General features: G+C 38.1%; 1 protein-coding gene across 12 annotated transcripts in view; it reads right to left on the bottom strand.

Annotated features, from left to right (window-relative positions):
- Positions 1-20,963, bottom strand: part of LOC101174175 (receptor-type tyrosine-protein phosphatase S) — a 245,929-nt gene that overhangs the window by 60,647 nt on the left and 164,319 nt on the right. For 5 of the 12 annotated variants that reach the window (XM_023954188.1, XM_023954193.1, XM_023954190.1 and 2 more), the window contains 7 exons: positions 15,018-15,287; positions 14,302-14,883; positions 12,973-13,109; positions 12,718-12,862; positions 4,181-4,501; positions 1,444-1,637; positions 634-660 (listed from right to left, as the gene is read on the bottom strand). In XM_023954188.1, coding sequence (XP_023809956.1) covers positions 634-660; positions 1,444-1,637; positions 4,181-4,501; positions 12,718-12,862; positions 12,973-13,109; positions 14,302-14,883; positions 15,018-15,287 — 1,676 coding nt within the window. The remainder of the gene's footprint in view (positions 1-633; positions 661-1,443; positions 1,638-4,180; positions 4,502-12,717; positions 12,863-12,972; positions 13,110-14,301; positions 14,884-15,017; positions 15,288-20,963) is intronic. The other 7 variants (XM_023954195.1, XM_023954198.1, XM_023954196.1 and 4 more) reach the window with 2 other exon arrangements.

Below are 20,963 nucleotides of genomic sequence, written 5' to 3'. Positions count from 1 at the left end.
ACGAGGAGAACTGAGGATATTTTAAAAGATGTCCCCAGGCTACTGCACCAACTTTTGCAGCCAAAACAACCGTTAATAACGTGTCTGTGTTAGTTAAGTAAATAAAATGTTGGTATGCAGCGGTAACATCGAACACTGGGGAGTAAACTGTCATCTAACGAAACAGAAGAAGAGGAAAACATTTGCACCTGTGCGGCACGGATCGGGTAGATTTGATCCATTTAAAACGTCTTTTTTCTTTCATTTTTTTGTCCACATTAAAATAAACGTTTTCATTATTGTAAACAAATTTTCGCGCATGCTGGGATTGTTCGGGTAGCCGTTACAGATCGGGGAGCAACAGTAGCATTAGCATTCAAGCCACAGTGGCTAGTGATTATTGCATCAGCCAGCCTTTTATACAACCCAACCAGCAACCCACGTTTGTTCCTATTCCCTCATGGCAGACACATTCTATAGAGTTTGACTGGCCAGACATCTGAAAGAGGCGTCTGAGCTACTTTTCTTTAGAAATAAAAAAAAAGAAGAACTATGGAGAAAGACTGAGGGGTTGAGCAAATTGGAAAACCAACTCGGTTGATGCAACAGTCACTGTTTCAGGGACACAGCACTCAGGTGAAACATCATACTCACATATTCAGCTGTATCGTCCGTTTCCCACTAACCCCCCCGCCAAATATAAGGGTGCAGGAGAGAAAGAAAAAGAGTTGTTTTGTTTTTTTTTGAGAAAAAAGAAAATAGAAGAAATGGAACCGTGACAGACAAGGGCATTAGAGGCTTGAAAGCGGAAGGTGGGTAGCAGAAATAGGTCACTAGTTTTAGAGAGGTAAGGGGGAGAAAAGCTGCTTCAAGCTTAGAAAGGCAACTTAAATGAGTCTTGAGTTGTTTGGATGCAGGTTTTCAGGGTTTGATGATGAGACTGCTTTCTAAGATACAACAGAAACATCCTTGTCTCCCAGGAGTCTGTTGACTGCTTGGCACAAACCTTCCTATGTCTCACTTATTTTGTCATATTAGAGATTTTAAACTGATGGTGCCAAATGCACATTTTCTCAAGAGTTTAAATCTTCTCCTTTTAATATATACAAAATTGGGCTTTATACCAGGTGTTGTTGAACCTATTACGTCTTCAGTATGATTTCCACCTGGATGACTGCTAGAAAAAGAAAAAAACCCAATGCTACAAGGAGAAGAAGGGAAGTGCAAAGCTTTGACTGAAATTTGTTTTTATAGACTGAGGTGAAGATAGCACCAAAATTACAGCAATTTGAAATGAAAGAGAGTGGCAGAAGCAGTTACACTGCTTTCTATTCTCACATTATGTCTGCACAGCCACAACAATGTGAATAATAATTACAGTTTGTGTGCAAGCCATGTTTTCAGGGAAATTTCTGTTTGGGAAATAAAAAAAAACAAAGGAGGAAACGTTTAAATTTGTCATACCTGAGCATCAGCTAGCATGACATCCTTGATGAGAGGCAGGCCCCGGGATTCGCCATTTTCTACACGAACATAGTGAACCTGGTAACCGCGGATCTGACCGTTCTGCTTGCCGGGCGTTAGAGAGCGCCACATAACCTTAATTGCTGTGGAGTTGAGGACATCCACCTCTACTCGCCTTGGTGGAGCCCCAGGAACTAACGCAGGACAAAAGAAGAAAACAAAAATTATTCATTTTATTACTATGAATTATTATTATTAATGGATAATAAATAATATTAAGAAAATATAACATTTATTTATCAAATCCATTAAATTTTTTCTGTATTAATATTTAATCAATTGTGCTTAATAACAAACCACAATATGTATTTATCTTTTAATTCATGTGATTTTACTTTATTTTAACATAATTTTTTTTTGTTTTTTTCTAAATTAAAGCTGAGGACTTATTGACTCCAACAACCCCTTAGAAAGCACAATGACAAGAATGTAGAACATGTCAACCTTTTTATTGACTCTGGGAAACACTGTTTCACAGTCATAACCACCTTTAAGGTGGCCCTTCCTTTCAAGCTGTTCAATCTGCCATGGACTGTTTCTTGTTGGGAAATACAAAATGCTTTTTGACCTTTTTTACCCAAAAATTCAAATCCTAAAATCTATCTGGCCCATCAGCTTATATTTCTTTTTACCTTTTGGTTAGCAAATGGTGATTCTGTTTGTCACATTTGAAATGAAACTAGAATATTTGTTTTGAAATCCTCTGAGGTTCTACCAAACAAGTACAATAAGAATCTGACTTTGGTGCCCGAAACTGCCATAAAACAGCTTAAAATGCTGTAGTAAAAAGGAAAAAAAGCTTTTGTCAGTCATAAATCAGTGACTTGTGTGCTTAGACATGCTCACATTTTAACTTCTCAGTTTGCCATCCAAATTCACTTATCCCACTCAGCAGTATAAACTTGAATTGTTGCTTTCTGACAAAAGAACGAAATTTTAAAGGACTTTGATTCCCCACTAAGCACTTTGTTTTTCCACTCAGGAGCACAGTGGTTGTACCACATTCGCGTTTCAAGTGAGTAGAAGTAAACTGACTCAAAAACGTATTTATTTTGACAGTAGTTGGTATTTATTTTCAGACAGTTAACTGGTTATACTGTTTTACATTTTGAGTATGATGAGGTTTTAAAAAAATAAAATAAGCCATGGTTCTCTGAATTGTTTAGCTGGCCTGATCCACATGCTCCAGATAACTACAGCTGTACTTTCTGAGCACACAGAATCCAGTACATGGTAATACAACACAAAGGGCTTGGAAGTGCATTTTCTATAGTTGAAGGATGACTCAGGTCCCAGTCATTCTATAATATGTGAATCTATATGTCTGACATATCGACTCTATATGAGAACTGGACTGAGTCAGTGTGACGTCACCCACAGAAGACAACTTGGTTCTGGTTCCAAAATGATGTCAAATCAGTTGCTAATTTTTTTTTTACTGTAATGTTGGAACCAGACAATGAGAGTAAGCAGTGATTGGTCCGAGTCTGTTTCAGTCAACATTTCTATGGCAACCATTCCTGTCGGTCAGGAGGGAGCTTGTTGGAAGTCCACACCCCTACCACTGAAAGCTCATTTGTGAGATTATAACTTGAACAACTTTTACTACAGAAGAAATGTGAAAAAAATTAGAATTAGCAAGAACATCTTCAAAAAAAAAGATGGCAGAACAAGAATGGTTATTCTGACAACTATAATGATGGAGTAATAGTGGTTTATTTCTCGGTAGAAGTCTACACTAGTGTGGAAAGCAAGAGGGGAGCGGTAACTCAGTCCAGATCTCTTATACAGTCAATGGTCTGACATCATCAGATCATGTGGGTGGCCGTGGTGCAGAGGTACAGCGGTCGACCTCTGACCGGAAGATTGCATGTTTGGTTCCCGTCTTGCCTGCCACTTGTATCGAAGTGTCTTTGAGCAAGACACTGAACCCCCACATTGCTCCTGGTGGTTATATATTGGTGTCATTGTTCGGCAGGTGAGCCGTCATCAGTGTGTGAGTGTGTGTGTGAACGTGTGAATCTGACTGTGATTGTAAACCGCTTTGGGCCTTCAAGAAAGGTAGGAAATCTCTTCTTGATAAGTATTCACCATTTACTACTAAATAATCCTGGTGTGTAGGACTTATAAAGCTTGCAGATGACGTAACTTATTGAAATGTCTTTTTTTGTTAAATACTTTTTTTAAATATCATATACTTTAATTATTGTTCATAATCTCTGCTTCAATTTACTGAGCTTTTAAAACAGTGATTTTATCTGCGCCATTTTCAATACTTTGTTGATGTCACAGATGTGATGACCTATTTGGCTTTTTTGTGGTTTTTAATTTTACACTCTAAAGCACTTATTCCACTTGTTTTTTGTTGCTATAAAGATATAGTTTAATAGGAAAAAATACATGCCAGACTGACTGTGTTTCTTATCATTTTTATGAGATTTATATAGCCTTATATAATGGTCACAATTATAGAATAAAATTGTGTTTGAATTTGAAACCATTAAGCACAAGTTTAAACTGTCTATATGTTGACAAACATGACTTATTTGCTAATCAGTATTTCTTAATTACTTCAAAAACTTAACACAATTTATATTATAGATGCAATTATTAAAAAGAATGAGTTGTTTAAAATGTACAAATAGTTTTAACTAACGGAGAACATAATTAGACGTACCATCTTCATCTGTCCTGCAGATGATAGGCTCGCTCTCTGGACCCAATCCGACCACAGTGGCGGCGGACACAGTAATGTGGTACTGAGTCCACTTTCCCAGCCGCTGCAGCAACACCTGCTCCTCTGTGGGAGGTATCATCGGCTCCTCTGTGGGCTGTGGGTCACCACCGGCCCCTTCTGACGGGCTCACCACTTGGTAGAGCACCTTATACCCCGTCAGGTCACCATTCTGACTCTTCAGAGGTGGGGGGCGCCAACTTACCAACAGACTGGTGGAGCTGGTGCTGCTGCACTCAATTTCTTGAGGGGGAGCTGAGGGCTCTGGTGAGGTGGAAAGCGGGTGGAGAAGGAGAGGGTACGGGGCGAAGGGGAAAGGGGGTTGGAGGGGTGAACAACAAAAAAGTAAAAAAAGATGGGAGAGATAAAGAAAATGAAAAAAAAGGAAAACTCCAAACTCAATCAGCACAATTCAAATAAAAAAATTTCAACCAAAAAATGTCAAAAAATAAACAATAGTGTAAATGTCAACTTAAAAGGCATAAATGGACAACAGGACAAGCACATGTAATTATGAATCAGGATGGCCACTCATGTGAGCTATGTTGGGACGGGATGAATGAATGCTTTGTGTCGTCAGATCTTTTAGCTGTAAAAGGCTTCAAAGCCATTTTCTGCATCACTGCCACTGAGGCTCTTGGCTAGCTGTTTAGTTTCTGTCAACTCAGAACTAATTACCAGGTAAACATGTCTCAAGCGGTAATTTTCCAACACAGGGCCTCAGCAATTAGCACTAACACTAAGCGTCTTGGCTGTAAACAGAGCCATTAAGAATCAAATGTCATGCCTCTAAAACTAGCAAACAACATTTGATTAGAGTTTGATTCAATCATTACTTAAATGCATTTTTTTTAGATCAAAGTTAAGATTTTAGACACAATTACAAAACACAACATATTTCAAAGTTACCACTGACCCTTGTTGTATGTGCCTTTAAAGACCCACTCCAATGAAAATGGTGTTTTTAACATGTTTATGTAGTATTTTGCTCATGATGGAGGACATGTATAAAGAAAATTAGGATTAAAACTACATTTCTGATTATTTCTTTATTCAAATCGTTAATCAAGGAAAAGGGCGTTGGAAAAAGTCTGTAGCAGTGACGTAGGTGCCACAAGCCCAGCTCCACTCCATTCGAAAGCACTCACTTGCACTGGTAATATTAGGTTGTGTGTATAAGAGGCTATAACCTAGCAGGAGAGAGTTTGAATAAAGGGATGATGGGAAAAGACGATGGGCTTACTCCACGCCAATAGCCCCCCTCCCACAACTCAGAGGCAAATTTCTAATAAAGTCCTGTCGTTCTGCAGAAACGATGTCCTGATTTGGGCTAAAAACTTCATAATCATAATTAAAAGACCACTGGAAGAATAGCTGATCAGAGTGGGACTTTAAAGAGAGTACGTTGTGCAGCAAGTGATCCTGCACTTTGACACAATACAAATGTATGAAAGAGCTTCCTTCCGAATGGAATTTCCTTCTTTTCCCCACGTGATGGCTTTATTTCACAGTAGCAAATCCAGTTCATTATTACACTGCCTTCCGTTTAGCAAGAAAACACTGAATAAAAAAACAACTGCATGTCATCTGGAAAAAAGAAAGACACTCCACACAGAAAATTAAGGAGAGAACTCAGGAAAACAATGGTAAAGAGAAATGTGTTCTCATTCTGGGAAAAAAGAACAAACAAAAAAGCAAAGCTGCAGAAATAAATTATGAGCTTAAAGAAAGTAATTTCTTAAAGACTCAAAAGAAAGAGCTACAACAGGAATGGTGTAAAAACACAACTTGAGTTGCATATAAATGTAGAAAATGACAAACAAAATAAAAATCACAAGTATCGTCTTCATCATACGTACCTGACTCCCAAAAATACAACATTTCAAAGACTTTCTTACTCCCAGCACCCGACTACAGAGTGTGCTTACTCTGTATTCAGTGAGTTGCAACACTTTCCCTTCCAGAAAAGCACATTGTATCGTTTTTGTCTGTTTTTCTATAAACACCTCTAATTTTTATCAACTGAGAGCTCATTTTGGACTCACTTTGATGTTACCGGGAGGGAGAGGGTTGGCTCAGTGCTTCAACCAGGACTGTTTAGTTCTGTACTGTTGAGTCCACAAGACTGTGAGAGGGGGAGACATCCAGAGAATGCGCACTTTTCAGATAATCAGTGCTTGTGAACTTCTCCGAGCACACAAACATGCTTCCTTGTTTATAATTTATACAAATAAATCCCATTTCATTGCTCCATTTTACTTGTAATTTTGTCAGATCTAATGTAATTTTAAAATTGCCAGGGCAGAAAAAACTAGTGGAAACAAGATGGAACGCTTGTATAACAGAATTTGTTAAAGTTTAATGACAACATTCTGACTGTAACGTCACTTTGGCAAGAACGGCTTTAAAAATGAAAGCAAAAAAAAAAAAAAAAGGAGTTTGGAGAATCCCTGAAACCCAGGAAAGTTTTCAGCTCTCAGAAATAAGACAGAAACTCAGCCAAAGTTCCAAACCCTTCTCTGTGTCCAATGGGCTTATTTACTTAAGGTCTTACTGGATTTTGAGCTTTTCAGCTTTTTTCCTTTACCCATATAGTATTTGCAAACTCTCCAAGTCAAGAATGATTGCTCAGTTCTCAATCTTTGTGGCGCAGAAAAAAAGGCTATGAATGTGACAAGGCCCAGGCTATCACAGAGCACAGGGATCTCCGGGCCTGATCCTGATAAAGGTTTAAGACAAACTGGGCCATAGCCTCAATAAACTGTGTATCCCATGAAGGACACAGGAAGGATTACGGATATGAGAACTACACTATCACAAAAGAGCTTCACTTGGCATTCTTTTTAAACCTTCTCTGAAAAGCTCCAATAAACGCTATGTGACAAATAATTGGTCATGTCGACATTCATTCTCACATCTCAACTTTTAGGTCTTGTGATGCCACTGCAGTTTTTCTTTGATCAAATATACATATAAAATGCTTATCATTGAATGAAGCCACTTCTGGACTAACTTTTTGAGTGCACTATATTGTAGAAATGTAATGGCTGGCTTTTTCTTTGTAAACGGAGCGTGTCGGAAATGCTCAGGTTTGCAGATCTTACTGTGAATAAACCATGACTGCAAGTGAACATGTTTGGCCAGGAACTACATTCAAGGCACGGCAGTAGAGGAGTGATAATTTGGGATTCATTTTGTTGTTTCCACACCTGGGTAATTTTGAAACATAAATTTGACAAAAAAGGTATTAGTAAACAAATGTGAGAAGATAGCTCAAAAGCTATAACTAGGTGTGAGCTGGCCAAACAGAAAAAGAGAAAAAGTTATTTTTGAGGACCTGAAAAATGACAATAAATATGATCACTTTATCTTGGCTCTTCTATACCAATAAATTGATATGTATAAATACCTATTACTTAATAATTGTTACTTTATTTAAACCGAAGCTTTAGCTCCAGTTCTGTGAATAACCATACATTTGTAATTGTTGACAAAATTAACAACATTTCAACCTATTCTGAATTGGAGAAAAGCAGCTTAGCGCTGACATGCAACACTTTACAGTAGTGGAGTACACAATTAAGGTAACCCAACTGATTCTGATGCCACTTCTAGAGCGCTGCATATCGATACAATGCTGCTTTTCTATGCCTTTGAATCTGTTGACATTACATTAATTGCATAAATGGTCAAAGAGTTACGGTAGGTCAAAAAGCACGAGTGATTACCTGTCACCAGCAACAGCTATGGTATTAAAGGATTAAATCAATATTCCCACATAAAATGTCACATTATCCTATTTTTATAGTAAATGTATACAGTTTTCTGACATAAAAAAAAATATTTTCACGGTACATCTAACTCCAGAGTTTAAACAAGGGACAATTTCTTTAGCACAATGAATGCTATTTGATTTTTTTCTTCTCCTTTTTATTTTTTTAAATCAGAGACCTCAGATGACACGATTTCCCTTTTCTGTGGGTCTCTGAGGAATTAATCCCTAAAATGGCAAATGGTCATGTTGTGGCTCAAAAAAAAAACATTCCAATATCTCTGAAAACCTACAGCAATTACAGTAAGTAAGGAAGATGTAGAGAGATGTTTGTGTTTTGCACAGAGGATTTAGAATCTGCCACTTTAATTTCAGTGAGAGCAATAGACTGGTAACTGGCAGGTTTTAGGTATAATCTAAATTTGTAACAAAGCCTGAAAATCCAAGGCCTTGGCACATAGCTCATTGCAGAGCATGAAATTAATTCTGACGCTATGAAATGGGATTCTTATCTGCCACTCTGTGGTCCAACAGTCCCCAAACACCCACTCCCAGCCACTGTGCTTTGCAATGGGCTAACAACTGGGGGGCCCTCTCCTCTCTCAGGTTGTGTACTCAGAATGGTTGAACAAAAGTGGTCTCAGCCTGGTCTGACAGTGGTAGCATAGCCCACAAGGCTTTGCCTTTAAATGGGTGCCACTGTCACCTGTGTTAAACTTGCCGTAATACCGGACAAGACAACGGGCCTTCTGTGCTCTTATTTATACAAATAATTGGTTTGGTCTCATTCAGACTGGAGCATGGGAGTGATTTTCAAAGACAGTGGTACCCATCAGAAGCCCCTGGCAATGCTACTCGGACTGAGTACAAGCTGTAACAACCTCTCAACAGTGTTCAGCATAGAAAATGGTCAACAAAACAGTTTTCAAAATCACGTAACCTTGTCTGATCTCACTTTGTGGTCCAAGTCTTTAGTCTGACAGTCACACTGCACCAGAAAACAGTAGGAAACGTTGGTGTTTACAGCGCGCAAAAAAAAGCTCTCAATGCAGTCCTCTTGACTTGAATGGAATGAAAGTGTAATTATCGATTTACATTTACAAATATCAAACCTTTCTTCAATTTAACATTTTTTTTTTGGAAAATATTTTCATACTGGTGTCATCTGTGTCAGAATTATTTCCCTGCGTTTTTGCACAGCTCTTACAATATGCAAGTTTTCAATGCTGTTAGTCAATAAAGAGCCAGGTTTGAGGTACAGAACTACTAAGCAGAAAGAAACCCAACAATTATTAATTAGTATTGACACAATCTAAGTTATTCCAAAGATACCAAATCAATATAAACTAATTCAGTCCAGATCATTCAAATGGAGCCAATTGTCTTAATCGTTTAACAAAATATTACACTGAAGATACCATGTAAGGACTGTTTCCGCTGAATCACTCTAAACTCTGTAAAGTTATTTGTTATTTACTGAATAATTAAAGGAGTAACCGAATTAAAAATGTATAAATATCTTTTTATCTGTGAAGCAAAGGACTGCCAGACTAAGTTCCTAAACCACAGAATCACTTACCTCAAAGCATCCCACAGATCAAGTTAAGTTTTGGTTTCAAATGAGTTTGCTTTGTCTGCCTTTGTCTTTCATTTAAAAGGAGCTTATGAATTAAATGTTCACTAAATTAGTTGTAAATACTCCAAGTTTAATATGTCTGAGAGAACGGGCGTACTTATGGCTTCTAAATGTAGAAACTGAAAAAAAAATTCTTGTCATAAAGCAAAATATACCAACATAATGTCAGTTTACAAGACAGTTCTTGTACACATGTGCTGCTATGGCAGTTGTATTGTACATTTTCTTTTTGCTTATGACTTGGATTCATGCAGAAACCCAAAAGAAAGACGAAATTTGCATGTCCCAAAATGCCAAACCAATACACTTCCAGGGCAAAATAAAACCTCAAATGTCTTGAAAATAAATCCATCCCCCCAAAAATTAATAATAATACCAAAAGAGGCAAAAAAAAAGAAGAGGCTTAAAGTGAGAAAGGTGATGTCAAGCCATTCAGTGGGGAGTTTTTGTTCCAGTTCACAGGGAACAACCAGAAGAGAAAGAAGAGCTGAAAAGGGTGATGTGAGAGAAGGAGTAGGAAGAGTGTTTCCAGTGTAGTCTGCTGTTGGTCTAGAGGTAAAAGCAAATGCAAAAACAGAGGCAAGGAGACCACCGACACACATTGGCAGGTGACAATGTGCACAAACACTCGAGAGACGCCAAGACACAAATGGCAATGAATAAACACAAAGTATATTTCATGCTTAGAATGATCAAAGGTCAATCAACTGTTTAGCAGCGACTAGTCAAGAACACCCAAATAGGTGGAGGTGAGAGATGCATGTTGTGACACTGTCCTTTTCAAGTCTGCGCAGTCAGTGTAGCCTTGTATCTTAACCGTAACAAAAAGAACTGTGAAGTGGATTTCCCGAATCCCCCATGCCAGCATGCAGGGGAATAGCCAACAGTTGCACTGGTAGAAACAGAAAACGTGTTAAAGAAGTTTGCCTCCACTGCAATGGCTCTACTTCATTACTCTTAGGTTTACCACCAAAAATACTCCATATTAGTTACAGAAACGCCTAATTATACAAAACATTTCTCTTGATTTTTCTGGTTTATGAACCATCCTAATTCCCATTCCTCTTTTAAATCCACAGTGTAACCATCTTTACCATTAATATGTTGCATATCATTGTAAAACATCATTGTTAGTCATTGTGAGCTAAATAAACACAGCCATAAAAATGAACATGTCCTGTCATTTTATCAATGCTTGGGTCAACCACAGTAAATTAAATTGTTTAAGCCCGATTAGATTTTCTGGGGTCTTGAAATAATACAAATTGTGTATTTTTCTTTGTGTTCTTATTCTATTAGCATCATATACTGCCAAGACTTCACTAGTTTTATTTCAGTGCAATGTCTTTAAGGCCGTGTCACACAGTCACTAGATTTTGCCCATTTTCCACGTATGAAAGTTTGGTCGTTCTTGATCTATGCGTGATATGCGTAACTCAAGAGTGCTTCTCGCGGTCATCATTCGTGGATGTGCGAAGATGTCTGTTGAGGGTTTAGGCTGACAGGTCTTTACGTGAATTCGGTTTTTAGCTGTTCAAAATTTTTGGGTTGAAAATCAAGCAGCTTGTGTCTATTTTAAGTAGTTAATACACAATTATTATGCAAATCTTAGGCAATTGCGCGTGATTTTTGCTAGATGCAGAAAGAGTTCACATTGAAGTAGTTGGATTCTTTGGACTCTTTGAAATAACTTTTAAATGAACGTGAGACAAAGTTGTCAAACTGCAAATGCTTTATTTAAGACTGCCTTTTTTATGTTGATTGGGTGCGAGTATAAATAAAAAATGTGTGTTATTGCTGTGCTGCTGAGTCTTGGCCAGGACGCTCTTGCAAAAGAGATTTTTATTCTCAATTAGTTTTTTTATCCTGGTTAAATAAAAGTAGAAACAAAAAAAAAGATGTATGCGCACATTTGGGCTTTCCATGACCGTTCCACATATATATAATGGACTTTTCATGCATGTACCACCAATGTACAACTTTTAATATTGTGTATATGGCGCACATGTAATGTAAAAATTACATTATTGTGAACTCATTCGTCTTTTTCAGTGTTTTATCCATGGGAATTTGAGTCAATTGTGGGCCAGATTTGTCTTTTGCGTTGCTACACGTGTTCTTTGCGTGGTTAATTTGTACTTTTTCCGTAGTTTTACATCTATTCGTAATACATCTATGAAAATTTCACGTAAAGACCACAACTTTTCTCACATTTTCCACATCTATATTCATATGTAAAGTTTTCATCCGTGCAATTTGTGCAAAATAGGAGCTATGTGACATGTCCTTCAAGAAAACTGCATTTCATCATTCTAATTACTGCATTGGCGGCTTCTGCAGTCTAGTTCTGCAAAAAATTCTTCCAGCTAAAAGAGATTTGCCAAAGGCTAGGCATTCTTTAATTCAAACTTTTACTTTTTTAATGTCACACAGCAAGTGCATTTTCAGTTGAAAAAGAAAAAACAATCTTTTGAAACTTTTGGATTTTAAATGCTTTTGTTTTTTTTTTTATCTTAAAGTAAAACTAAAAAGCAGAACTGGCTGAACTGTCATCCTATGTCATCCTTTTTTGTGTGATAGAGCTAAAAAAAAAAACTGCTGCAGCACAGCCAGATCATTAAAAAACAGGAATTGCACAACTTTCAGGTGAAAGTACTTTTCAATGCAGCCCTCAAATGACACTTCTAAAGTAAATGCCACCTTGTAAAACGCTGAAAACAGCATTTAAAATGCCACAGTCAACAATTTAGATACATACATAAATAAAAAACCTCAAGTAAGCAAAGAATTCATTGAGACAACATGTAAAAGTGACTTTTGTAATCTTATTTTTGAGGAAAAAAAGGTAATAGTATTTCAGAAGTAACTATAGAGAAGATATACAAACATTTGCAAGCATTACTCAGAAGGAAGGAGAAAAAAACGCATAAACTCATTACAAGTCAGTTTCATGAAGCGCTCAAAAACAAGTACAATACATTTTATAAATGATTGAAGAGTAAGTTTTTTTGCCATCACACCGAAATGAAGCAAAAAGAAAAAAGGTAAGAGATTGAATAAAAGGCTACATACTGGCTTGCAGCGTCTTCTGTAAAATTTCATTTGTGAAGGCTCCAATTCCTTTGTCAGAGATGGCTGCCAGGGAGAAGTAGTATTCTGTATTGGGACGGAGACTTTCCACAACATATGACTTTGTGGGATCAAATGTTTTCTTCATCTGTTAATTGGAGAAAAAAGTCACTAATACAGCCGTGATAACAGAAGTGACAATGGATCATTGTGAACAGTTGCCGTGACAAGAAATCAAAGCTAGACCAGAATTCCTACCTGGTTGCCGTGGTTACTTTCCCTGTAGCGAAGTTCATATCTTCTGATAGCTTCTTTGTCGTGGGCGGGTTCCCAGATGAGTTCAATGCTGGTGTCAGATACAGCACCAACCTGAAATTTGGAGGGCTGCCCTGGAACTAAGGAACATATTACAGGACATGTTCAGTCAGTTTGAAGCTTTATGAGGACCACGTATACAAATACAAAGAATCCATCTTTTTGCTACAACTGGCCTTTATGCTCAAATCGTTCAGACGTTTTGTGTTCTAATTGTTCAAATTTTGAAAAACAATAAATACATAACGGTTTAAAAAAATACAAGAATCCAAAAGACGGAAAAATGAAAACTCATTTTTCTACCCACAGAGATATGCCCTTGTACCTCTTCTCACTGCTTATATTTCTGAAATCTGTCCAATTATAATTTGAAATATCCAAGATTTTTTTCTGACATTTGTTGAACTATTAAGTATGAAGGAGTATTAGGGCAACCATAAATATCAATAAATGAACACATTTACAAGACTTAGTTGCAAAATTATTAGAAAAAAGTCAAAATATTATGAGAATAAACTAGTAGGATTAAGACTAAAGGTCCATATTTACAAGATGGAAGTCATAAATTTTTAAGGCAAAAGGCAGTCTACCAAGAAAAATATAAACAAGAAAAAAAAATTGTGAATCAGTATGAGATGTAGAGGGCATTATAAGCAGTTACTTTACCGTCTATTTCACAAATAAGGAAATACTAAGTCAACATTCAAACCAAAATTACAGGAAACTGGACTTCTTCAGAAGATTCTAAACCAACACGGAGTGGATTTTTTGATGGGCGCACCATTTATGCCATTGGCAGTATAGTTGCAGAGGTCCAGATGTATTATGGCTTAGAGACTCCTATGATAAACTAAAGCCTTGTGGCATCACTATAAATAGGTGCATTGATGGATCTAGATAGCACATAATGTGGATGGAGGCTTATACATCCAACATTGCTTAAAAAAAAAAAGACTTTTTCCTTGTAAAATTACAACTTTTTTCTCATAATATTACAGTTTTAAACTCAAAAAATGTTGACTTTTTTTTCTCAGAATTTCATGACTTTATTATCACAAATGTTTGACTTTTTTTCACACACTCCTAGGACTTTTTTCTCCTATATGATTTTTTCTTTCATGGTGGCCCTATTATTTAATACTAATTGGGACATCAAAAACTTGAGTAAGGCTAGAAAAAAAAAGTCTGTTATCTACACAAGGAGTATATTTCATGCCAAAGTTACAAAACAAACAACATCTAGAGTACAGAACACTGCAAATAGACCCTCACCTCCTTGCACTACTTTGACTTTAATCGGTGGAGAGAAAGGTCCATCACCAACAGAAGTGAATGCCAGCACCTTAATAGTGTACGTCTCAAGAGGAGTGAGGCTCCGGATGGTGGTGATGACGCTGTCTTGGACATTATGGATATGCCAGTTGCTCATGGGCTGAGAGGCGTCCATAGTGTAGTAAACTCTGTAGCCCTTGATCTGCCCATTTGGCTCCTCTGGTTCTTCCCATGTCACCATCATCGTGTTTTGGGGAAGAATCTGGCCATTAACATTCCTTGGGGGGCTGGCAGGGGCTTGCTCACCAGTTCGTGTCTCAACTGGCTCACTGGGAGGACCTTGGCCAATCGTATTGATGGCAGAAACACGGATTTCGTACTCTGTGTTTGGGTAAAGTCCGCCAATGCTATAACGGGTGGTGGTGATGTCATCAACAGTTTCGTACTTGCTGTCTGGGGATTTGGCCTTGTACTGAATAATGTAATATGACACTGGGTCTGGGTTTCCTGAGTCCCAGGTAATGGTTACACTGGTAGCAGTGGTTTCAGTGACCACAGGAGTACCCGGAGGCTTTGGGAGAGCTGTTACAGGGGCAAAGAGAGAAAATGAATAAAGTAGGAAAATGTGTGAAGTTTGGAAAGTTCTTTTAAAAAAAAGTTAAATGAAAAAAAAAAAATTTAAAAGCCTTCCTTGCATGATGACAATTGTCACTTACATTTGACAGTGATCTGCGCAACAGACTCAATGATGCCAAGGCTGCTCATGGCGACGCAGGTGTAGTTGGCTGATTCACGAACACTGCTCAGCTCAAGAACGTTCCTGCCCACCGGCATCTCATCCTCCGGGGTCAAGTCCTCAGAGTTCAGCATCCACTTGACGTAGGGCATGGGCGACCCCACTGCCACGCAGGTTATGTTCACACTGCCGCCTGGCATTATTTCTTGACTCGTTGGTGGAATGGAGAAGCGAGGAGGCACCCGCCGGACTGTGAGAAGGCATGAAGCAGGAAAGAAGATGACAAAAGAGGGCAAGGGAGTCAAAAAGAAGAGAAAAAGACAGGTAACAACAGAGACCAATCAGAGTGGACCCTATTGAAGGAAACACTTAACACGAAAGGTTCAACATGGTAAATGTGAACTGAAAAACAAAAGAAAACTAGACTTTTGAAAACATAAAAAATATACAAATAATGAGTAAGAACTAAACTAAGAGAACTGCTTCAACAACAATATAGATTAACAATTAAGCAACGATTCATAGCAACAAGGTTCCATTGACCAATATTTGACCCATCACAGCACAATTAAAGACACAAAAATCTATTATGAGTTTCTCATCTTTGGACTTCTGAAAACTGCAAGATAACCTGATCAAAAAAGAATGAAGGTGCACGCTAAAGGCTATGTGACATTACAGTCACATGACCCAAACATTAAGCGCAACCCGGAACTTCCAGTCCTCTCAGGCACTCATGCCGAACAGGAAGTAGGCCTTTTCAGGGCTTCTCCCACAGAACAGGAAGTGTAGGGTTACTGAACTTCTGACCCTCTCTGTCAGGTCTCTAACCCCAGTCTAGCACAGATTTGCATGGGAACACCTCTCTATGCTTCCTAGTGATGTAAAAGATGAGAAACTTTAATCAGATTTTTGTGGTTTGGGGTAGATCCACTGGACAAAGCCTTATTAAGATCTGACACGGTTCCATTAATAGATGCAGCTATCAGTTTCACAGACAGCATGCATAAGTAGGTCGAGATAAATTAAGAGGTAAATAATAACAAAATCAGATATAAACTTGAGATAAAATGCATAGAGGAATATAACTGAAGGGTCGCTAGCATGCCCAGACAAAAGACGATTGGAGAGGAGAGTAGAAGTACAAGATAGAGGATATAATATCTTTAAAAAAATATAGATAGAAAGAAACAAAGGTAGGTAAGGAAGAAAGAAAGAGAAAAAGATTTGCAAAATATGGCAGAGGAAGAATAAAGCAGGGAAAGGTTGGAGGAGGGTAAAGGGATGGTAACCCGTTTCGGTGCCGTGTAAACTTTGCTTTTCTTCAGCAAATGTGACAAAATGTGATGGTGGCACATTGTCACATCGCAGTCCCAGTAACATAAAATAAGTATTGAGGAACAAGGTATGTCTAGAGATACACAGAAAACAAAATAATAAAGAAAAGATATATAGCAGTTGTAGCTAGAACACTAAGTATCACATAGGAGTAAAGAAACAGAACTGGATCGCTGGATCACAGTAAGAAAGACAGATGACAGGAAAGGGTAAGAACGTGAATAACGGCAGACTAAAAAAGGTAGGTGGGAGGGGTGGGAGTTTCTAATGTCATGGAACTTAAAGTGAAAAGGTATTGAATATGAGATAAAGAGAAACTATGTGAAATGATTATGTGTATCCTTTGTATGATTGTGAATATGTTTGTGTTATGTCAGCTGAAAGATCTCTACATGAGGCATCCCAACAAGCACTTGACATGCGAGATGGACCAAAGATTTACAATGACTCAATTGTTCAAATGTGATCATGCACTTTTCTAATTCCATCATCCTGTGATGCAACAGAAAGCATTATCTCTTGGTGTATTTGGAAATAATGTGATACGTCTCTTTTGTTAATGAGCCACCCAGCGGTGGAGCAAACAAAAATACTGTTGAGGGATATGAAGTCAAAATCCTTATTGGGATGCAAAGGTAAAAACAAGCCAAAAAAAGATATATAAGATGCAAAAGATAACAAAATAATAAATAAATGAAAAAACTAAATGGAAGAGATGATTTCATATAAAAAAGGGCATAACAAATAGGGCTAGAGGACAAAACACCAGGTGGAACAATTTCAAGCAATAAGACACAGGGATACAGATGGACGCGCAGACAGACTGTGTGAAAAAGACAAAGGAAGATTTTCGGGTTTTGGAAAAGTGGGGTTAGGAGGAACAGGATATAAGTGGAGGATAGAATAAGTAAACTGTGGTTGTAAATTAAAAGAAAACAAAGGCAAACAAGAAAAATATTGTGGCTCAAAGTGGGTTTGGATGTCTCACACACTGGGGCTTAAAAACAAGAAATCAGGATTACATCCCCTCCTCCCCACCTCAAGCACTGCACCGCCGTGCAAACGTTCCTTGAAGTTTTGGGAGGGGTGGATGTTGCATGTATTTAGGGAAAGAAGTAGGTTGGGACTATGGAGGAGATACTGAGGGGGAGACAGAATAGCTTCCTCTAGGATAGGTAGCATTCCAAAAGACACCGTGTCAATCCAAATGGGATTCATATGATCGTTGCTTGGCACATAAAGGTTTGTCCACCAAACTAAGGCACAGAAATCAACTACACACATTCTGAAGGCTTTAGACTTACTATTTATATATATAAATTTAAATATATATATAAATAGTTATATATATATTTAACGTTTGAGCTGCCATGTCCTAAAATATGACCTAATAACTGCAAATACACACCTGTTGTGCACTGGTGCATACCTACATAAAAATAACCTGACTGTTTGTGCAACTTCCAAACGGTAAAAGTCAACTATAGAGATCGTTTTTAGCATATAAAATGATTAATACACTTTTAACTAAAAGTTCAGTTACAGGTCGACTTGACACTCAAATCAAGTCGTTTTCTGACAACATTGAGCTTAAGATCTGTCGACTTCCGTTCTACTCTGTGTGCATCCTCTCTGAGATTCCCTGGTATTGTCAATTACTCTGCTACCCTGGGCAAGACTTGACCTGACCTTGAGGGCAAAAAGTTCATGGCTGACATTTAAAGGAAAGCTTCTTTGTAGTAGAAAAAGAAAAAAAAATAAAGATAAACACATTCACGCACTCTAAAACAAAAGGGCCAAGAAAATGCAATCTGAAAAATACTGTTCCTAAAAAAACTGTGAAAAATTGAAGAAAAAAAAAAGCCTCATTTAGAAGAAGTTTTTAACAAATGGGGTTCCTCTGGATGAAATATGCTTGGATTTAGGAAAAATTAGAATTAAAAATTAAATCAAAAAATTTAATTATATGGTTTAGGGCACACAAAAAAATCTGTATTGTAATACAAAAAAAAATCTAACTGAACAACAAAGGTAAAAGGGCAGCCCATTCCTTACAAAGTCATGCATGGGTGTGGCTATGGCATGAGTGACATATACAGGTGAGCCCCCATCCATTTGGGCAGACACCAGAGTACTCGTACAAACCAAAAAAATAAATAAATAAAGTCACCCAAGCCCGTCCGAGCATGCCAACCATTCCTGAATAGCATTTCTCCAGAGGTATATATACACACACACAAAAAATAAAGGATAAAATAATTAAAAAAAAACAACAAATTCACAAAAAAGAACTACGTCCAAACAGCACAGACAGTACCAGAGTGCAGCTGTGTTCACAAAAGGGTAAGCATCAATACTATTAGATGTTTTTTTTCTGCGGCAATTTGTTACATTTTGATTCCATTCAGAAGAATTTGGAGAACAAACGGGGTGGTTTGAAAGGGGAAACATCCAATCGTGGCTGGGCGTTCTTCTCTCCTGGGGCTCGGGTCAGCCAATGGACCGGGAGCTATGGTGGTTGAGTGAATGAGGTTTCCCCAAAGGAAGACACCTCTGTTAACCTCCAGTAACTACACTGTCGCTCTCTGTGAAGCAACTAACGTTGATTGACTTTCTACCACAACTCAGCGGGACAACACCTACTTGCTTCTTTGTTTTTAATTACTTATCCACATTTTTATGTATTTATATCATAGACCAAAATAGGCGCTCTCTTTAAAGACACCGAGGGCCTGATGGGAAATGCCTTTGGTCGTCCATTGCAGTGTTAGATCTGGAAATAAATTGATAACTTAGGACGCTAGACTGTAATGAGAAAATGCCAAATCTTGCAGTGCAGGGACACTCTGGGAAACACCACTAACTGTGCGTCTCGATGTAAATGTCACATGCAAATGAGTCACCACACTTGAACTGCACACAGGCCTGAATGAATGATCAACTGTCAGGCGGTTAGTTTAACAAAGACGTTTTGTTCTAGCATACATTTCGAATGCACCAACAGTGAAACAAAGACAGCACAGAATCCCAATTGCATGGACGGGCTCCTCATTCACAGAGACCAGGAGCCCAACCGGCCCATTTGGAAGTCAGGGTGGAACAAAACAAAGAAAAGGAGAAAAAAAAGGACTTCTTATTTAGTGTAACAGGTAATCTTGTTTCAAGCCCCAATGTGGAGAGAAAGACAAGAAGGCGTATACTGGACGAGGTGAGAGGCAGTCGAGAGAGAATGCCAGAGTACTGCACTAACTCTAACAGGGGGAAGGATTTGTGCCAAAAAACAGAGGTCAGAAGGTGGACATTATCGGCCATTTCAGAGAGGCAGATTTTGAAGCCCCGCCTCAACAAAAAGGGGGAGGCCAAAATAATGTGCAGCCTTTAGTGTCACCTTGAAACTGAGATTACACCCTGTTGCAGCTTAAGGACAAAGGCGCAGTATGGATATCCTTTAGTCACACTTGCTGAGTGAGCCCTGTGGCATTTACATTTAAGCCGCAGGGGTCAGCCTGTATTAACATACCATAGCTGCGCCAATGCTAAACAGTCACTATGGGTGGCACATCAAAATGGAAATTATTACCCAAAAGAAACTGACAGGAATCATAGCAGGTGTGTCTACTAACAAAAAGCTTTAAAAAATCATTTGTTTTTTTCTTTCTGGATGTCTGTATTTGAAAAAAATGATACCAAAAATAAGTTTTTAGTTTTGAGAAAATATATGTCTACATCTGATTGTGCTGAATTTCTGAAGGATGGCTATCGTCATCTGGACTCCTCAGGACAAACATCTAATAGAGATGGCAGGGATTTGCTTTGGCCTGTGAGAACGTAAGGTGTAATCTAGCTTTCTTTCCCAACATCACACACAAATGCAGAGCAGAGCATGCCAGCATATTCAAAACACGAGCAGATCCCATTGTAGGAGGGTAGGAGCATGCACATGCATCCATAACAGCACAGTCTTTCTGCATCATTGTTATTTTCAGAACTTAGAAAAATTTCAACACGATTATTTTGGTCTGAAAGGCAGCATCATTTACTGTTTTCCCAGTATCGACTAACTCTGCAGGTGAAATTACTGATTTTTCTTTCACCCCCCCCACCCCCCACCCCCCCTTTGTTGCTTAAAAGAAAACCTCCTAATGTGTTGCTTTACGGACAAACAATAGGGCAAGAACAATACCAATACCTGTCATGTAGGTCAGTGCTAAAACAAAGTACTGATGTTGAATATTTTCACAAAGCGGTGACCTTGCTTTTATTTTGCGACAAACAGTAACCAATATTAAATCTTGACAAGCAAAACAAGCACAGTGATATCCAGCTGAGAAAAATCAATATGCGCCTCGATGGATAAATAATTGCAACAAAAATTGCCAAATAGTGTTCGGTAGAAGCAGTGGCTTTTTTAAGTCTGACTCTCAAAAAGATTATATGGTTCTATCGTCTAGACAGCGGTCCAGTTAAACACTTTTGTATCTACTAGTCTAGATAATAGTACGTTTTGTGATATTTGAATGCATATGTTGGAAATCTAATAAAAAGCTGACAGCAGGATTAAACCATATTATCTACCTACTTTTTAATT

This window comes from Oryzias latipes, chromosome 4 (genome assembly GCF_002234675.1).
Source record: "Oryzias latipes chromosome 4, ASM223467v1".
NCBI lineage: Eukaryota > Metazoa > Chordata > Actinopteri > Beloniformes > Adrianichthyidae > Oryzias > Oryzias latipes.
Note: the sequence above shows the minus strand (reverse complement) of the source record. Positions and strands in the feature narration are given on the sequence as shown.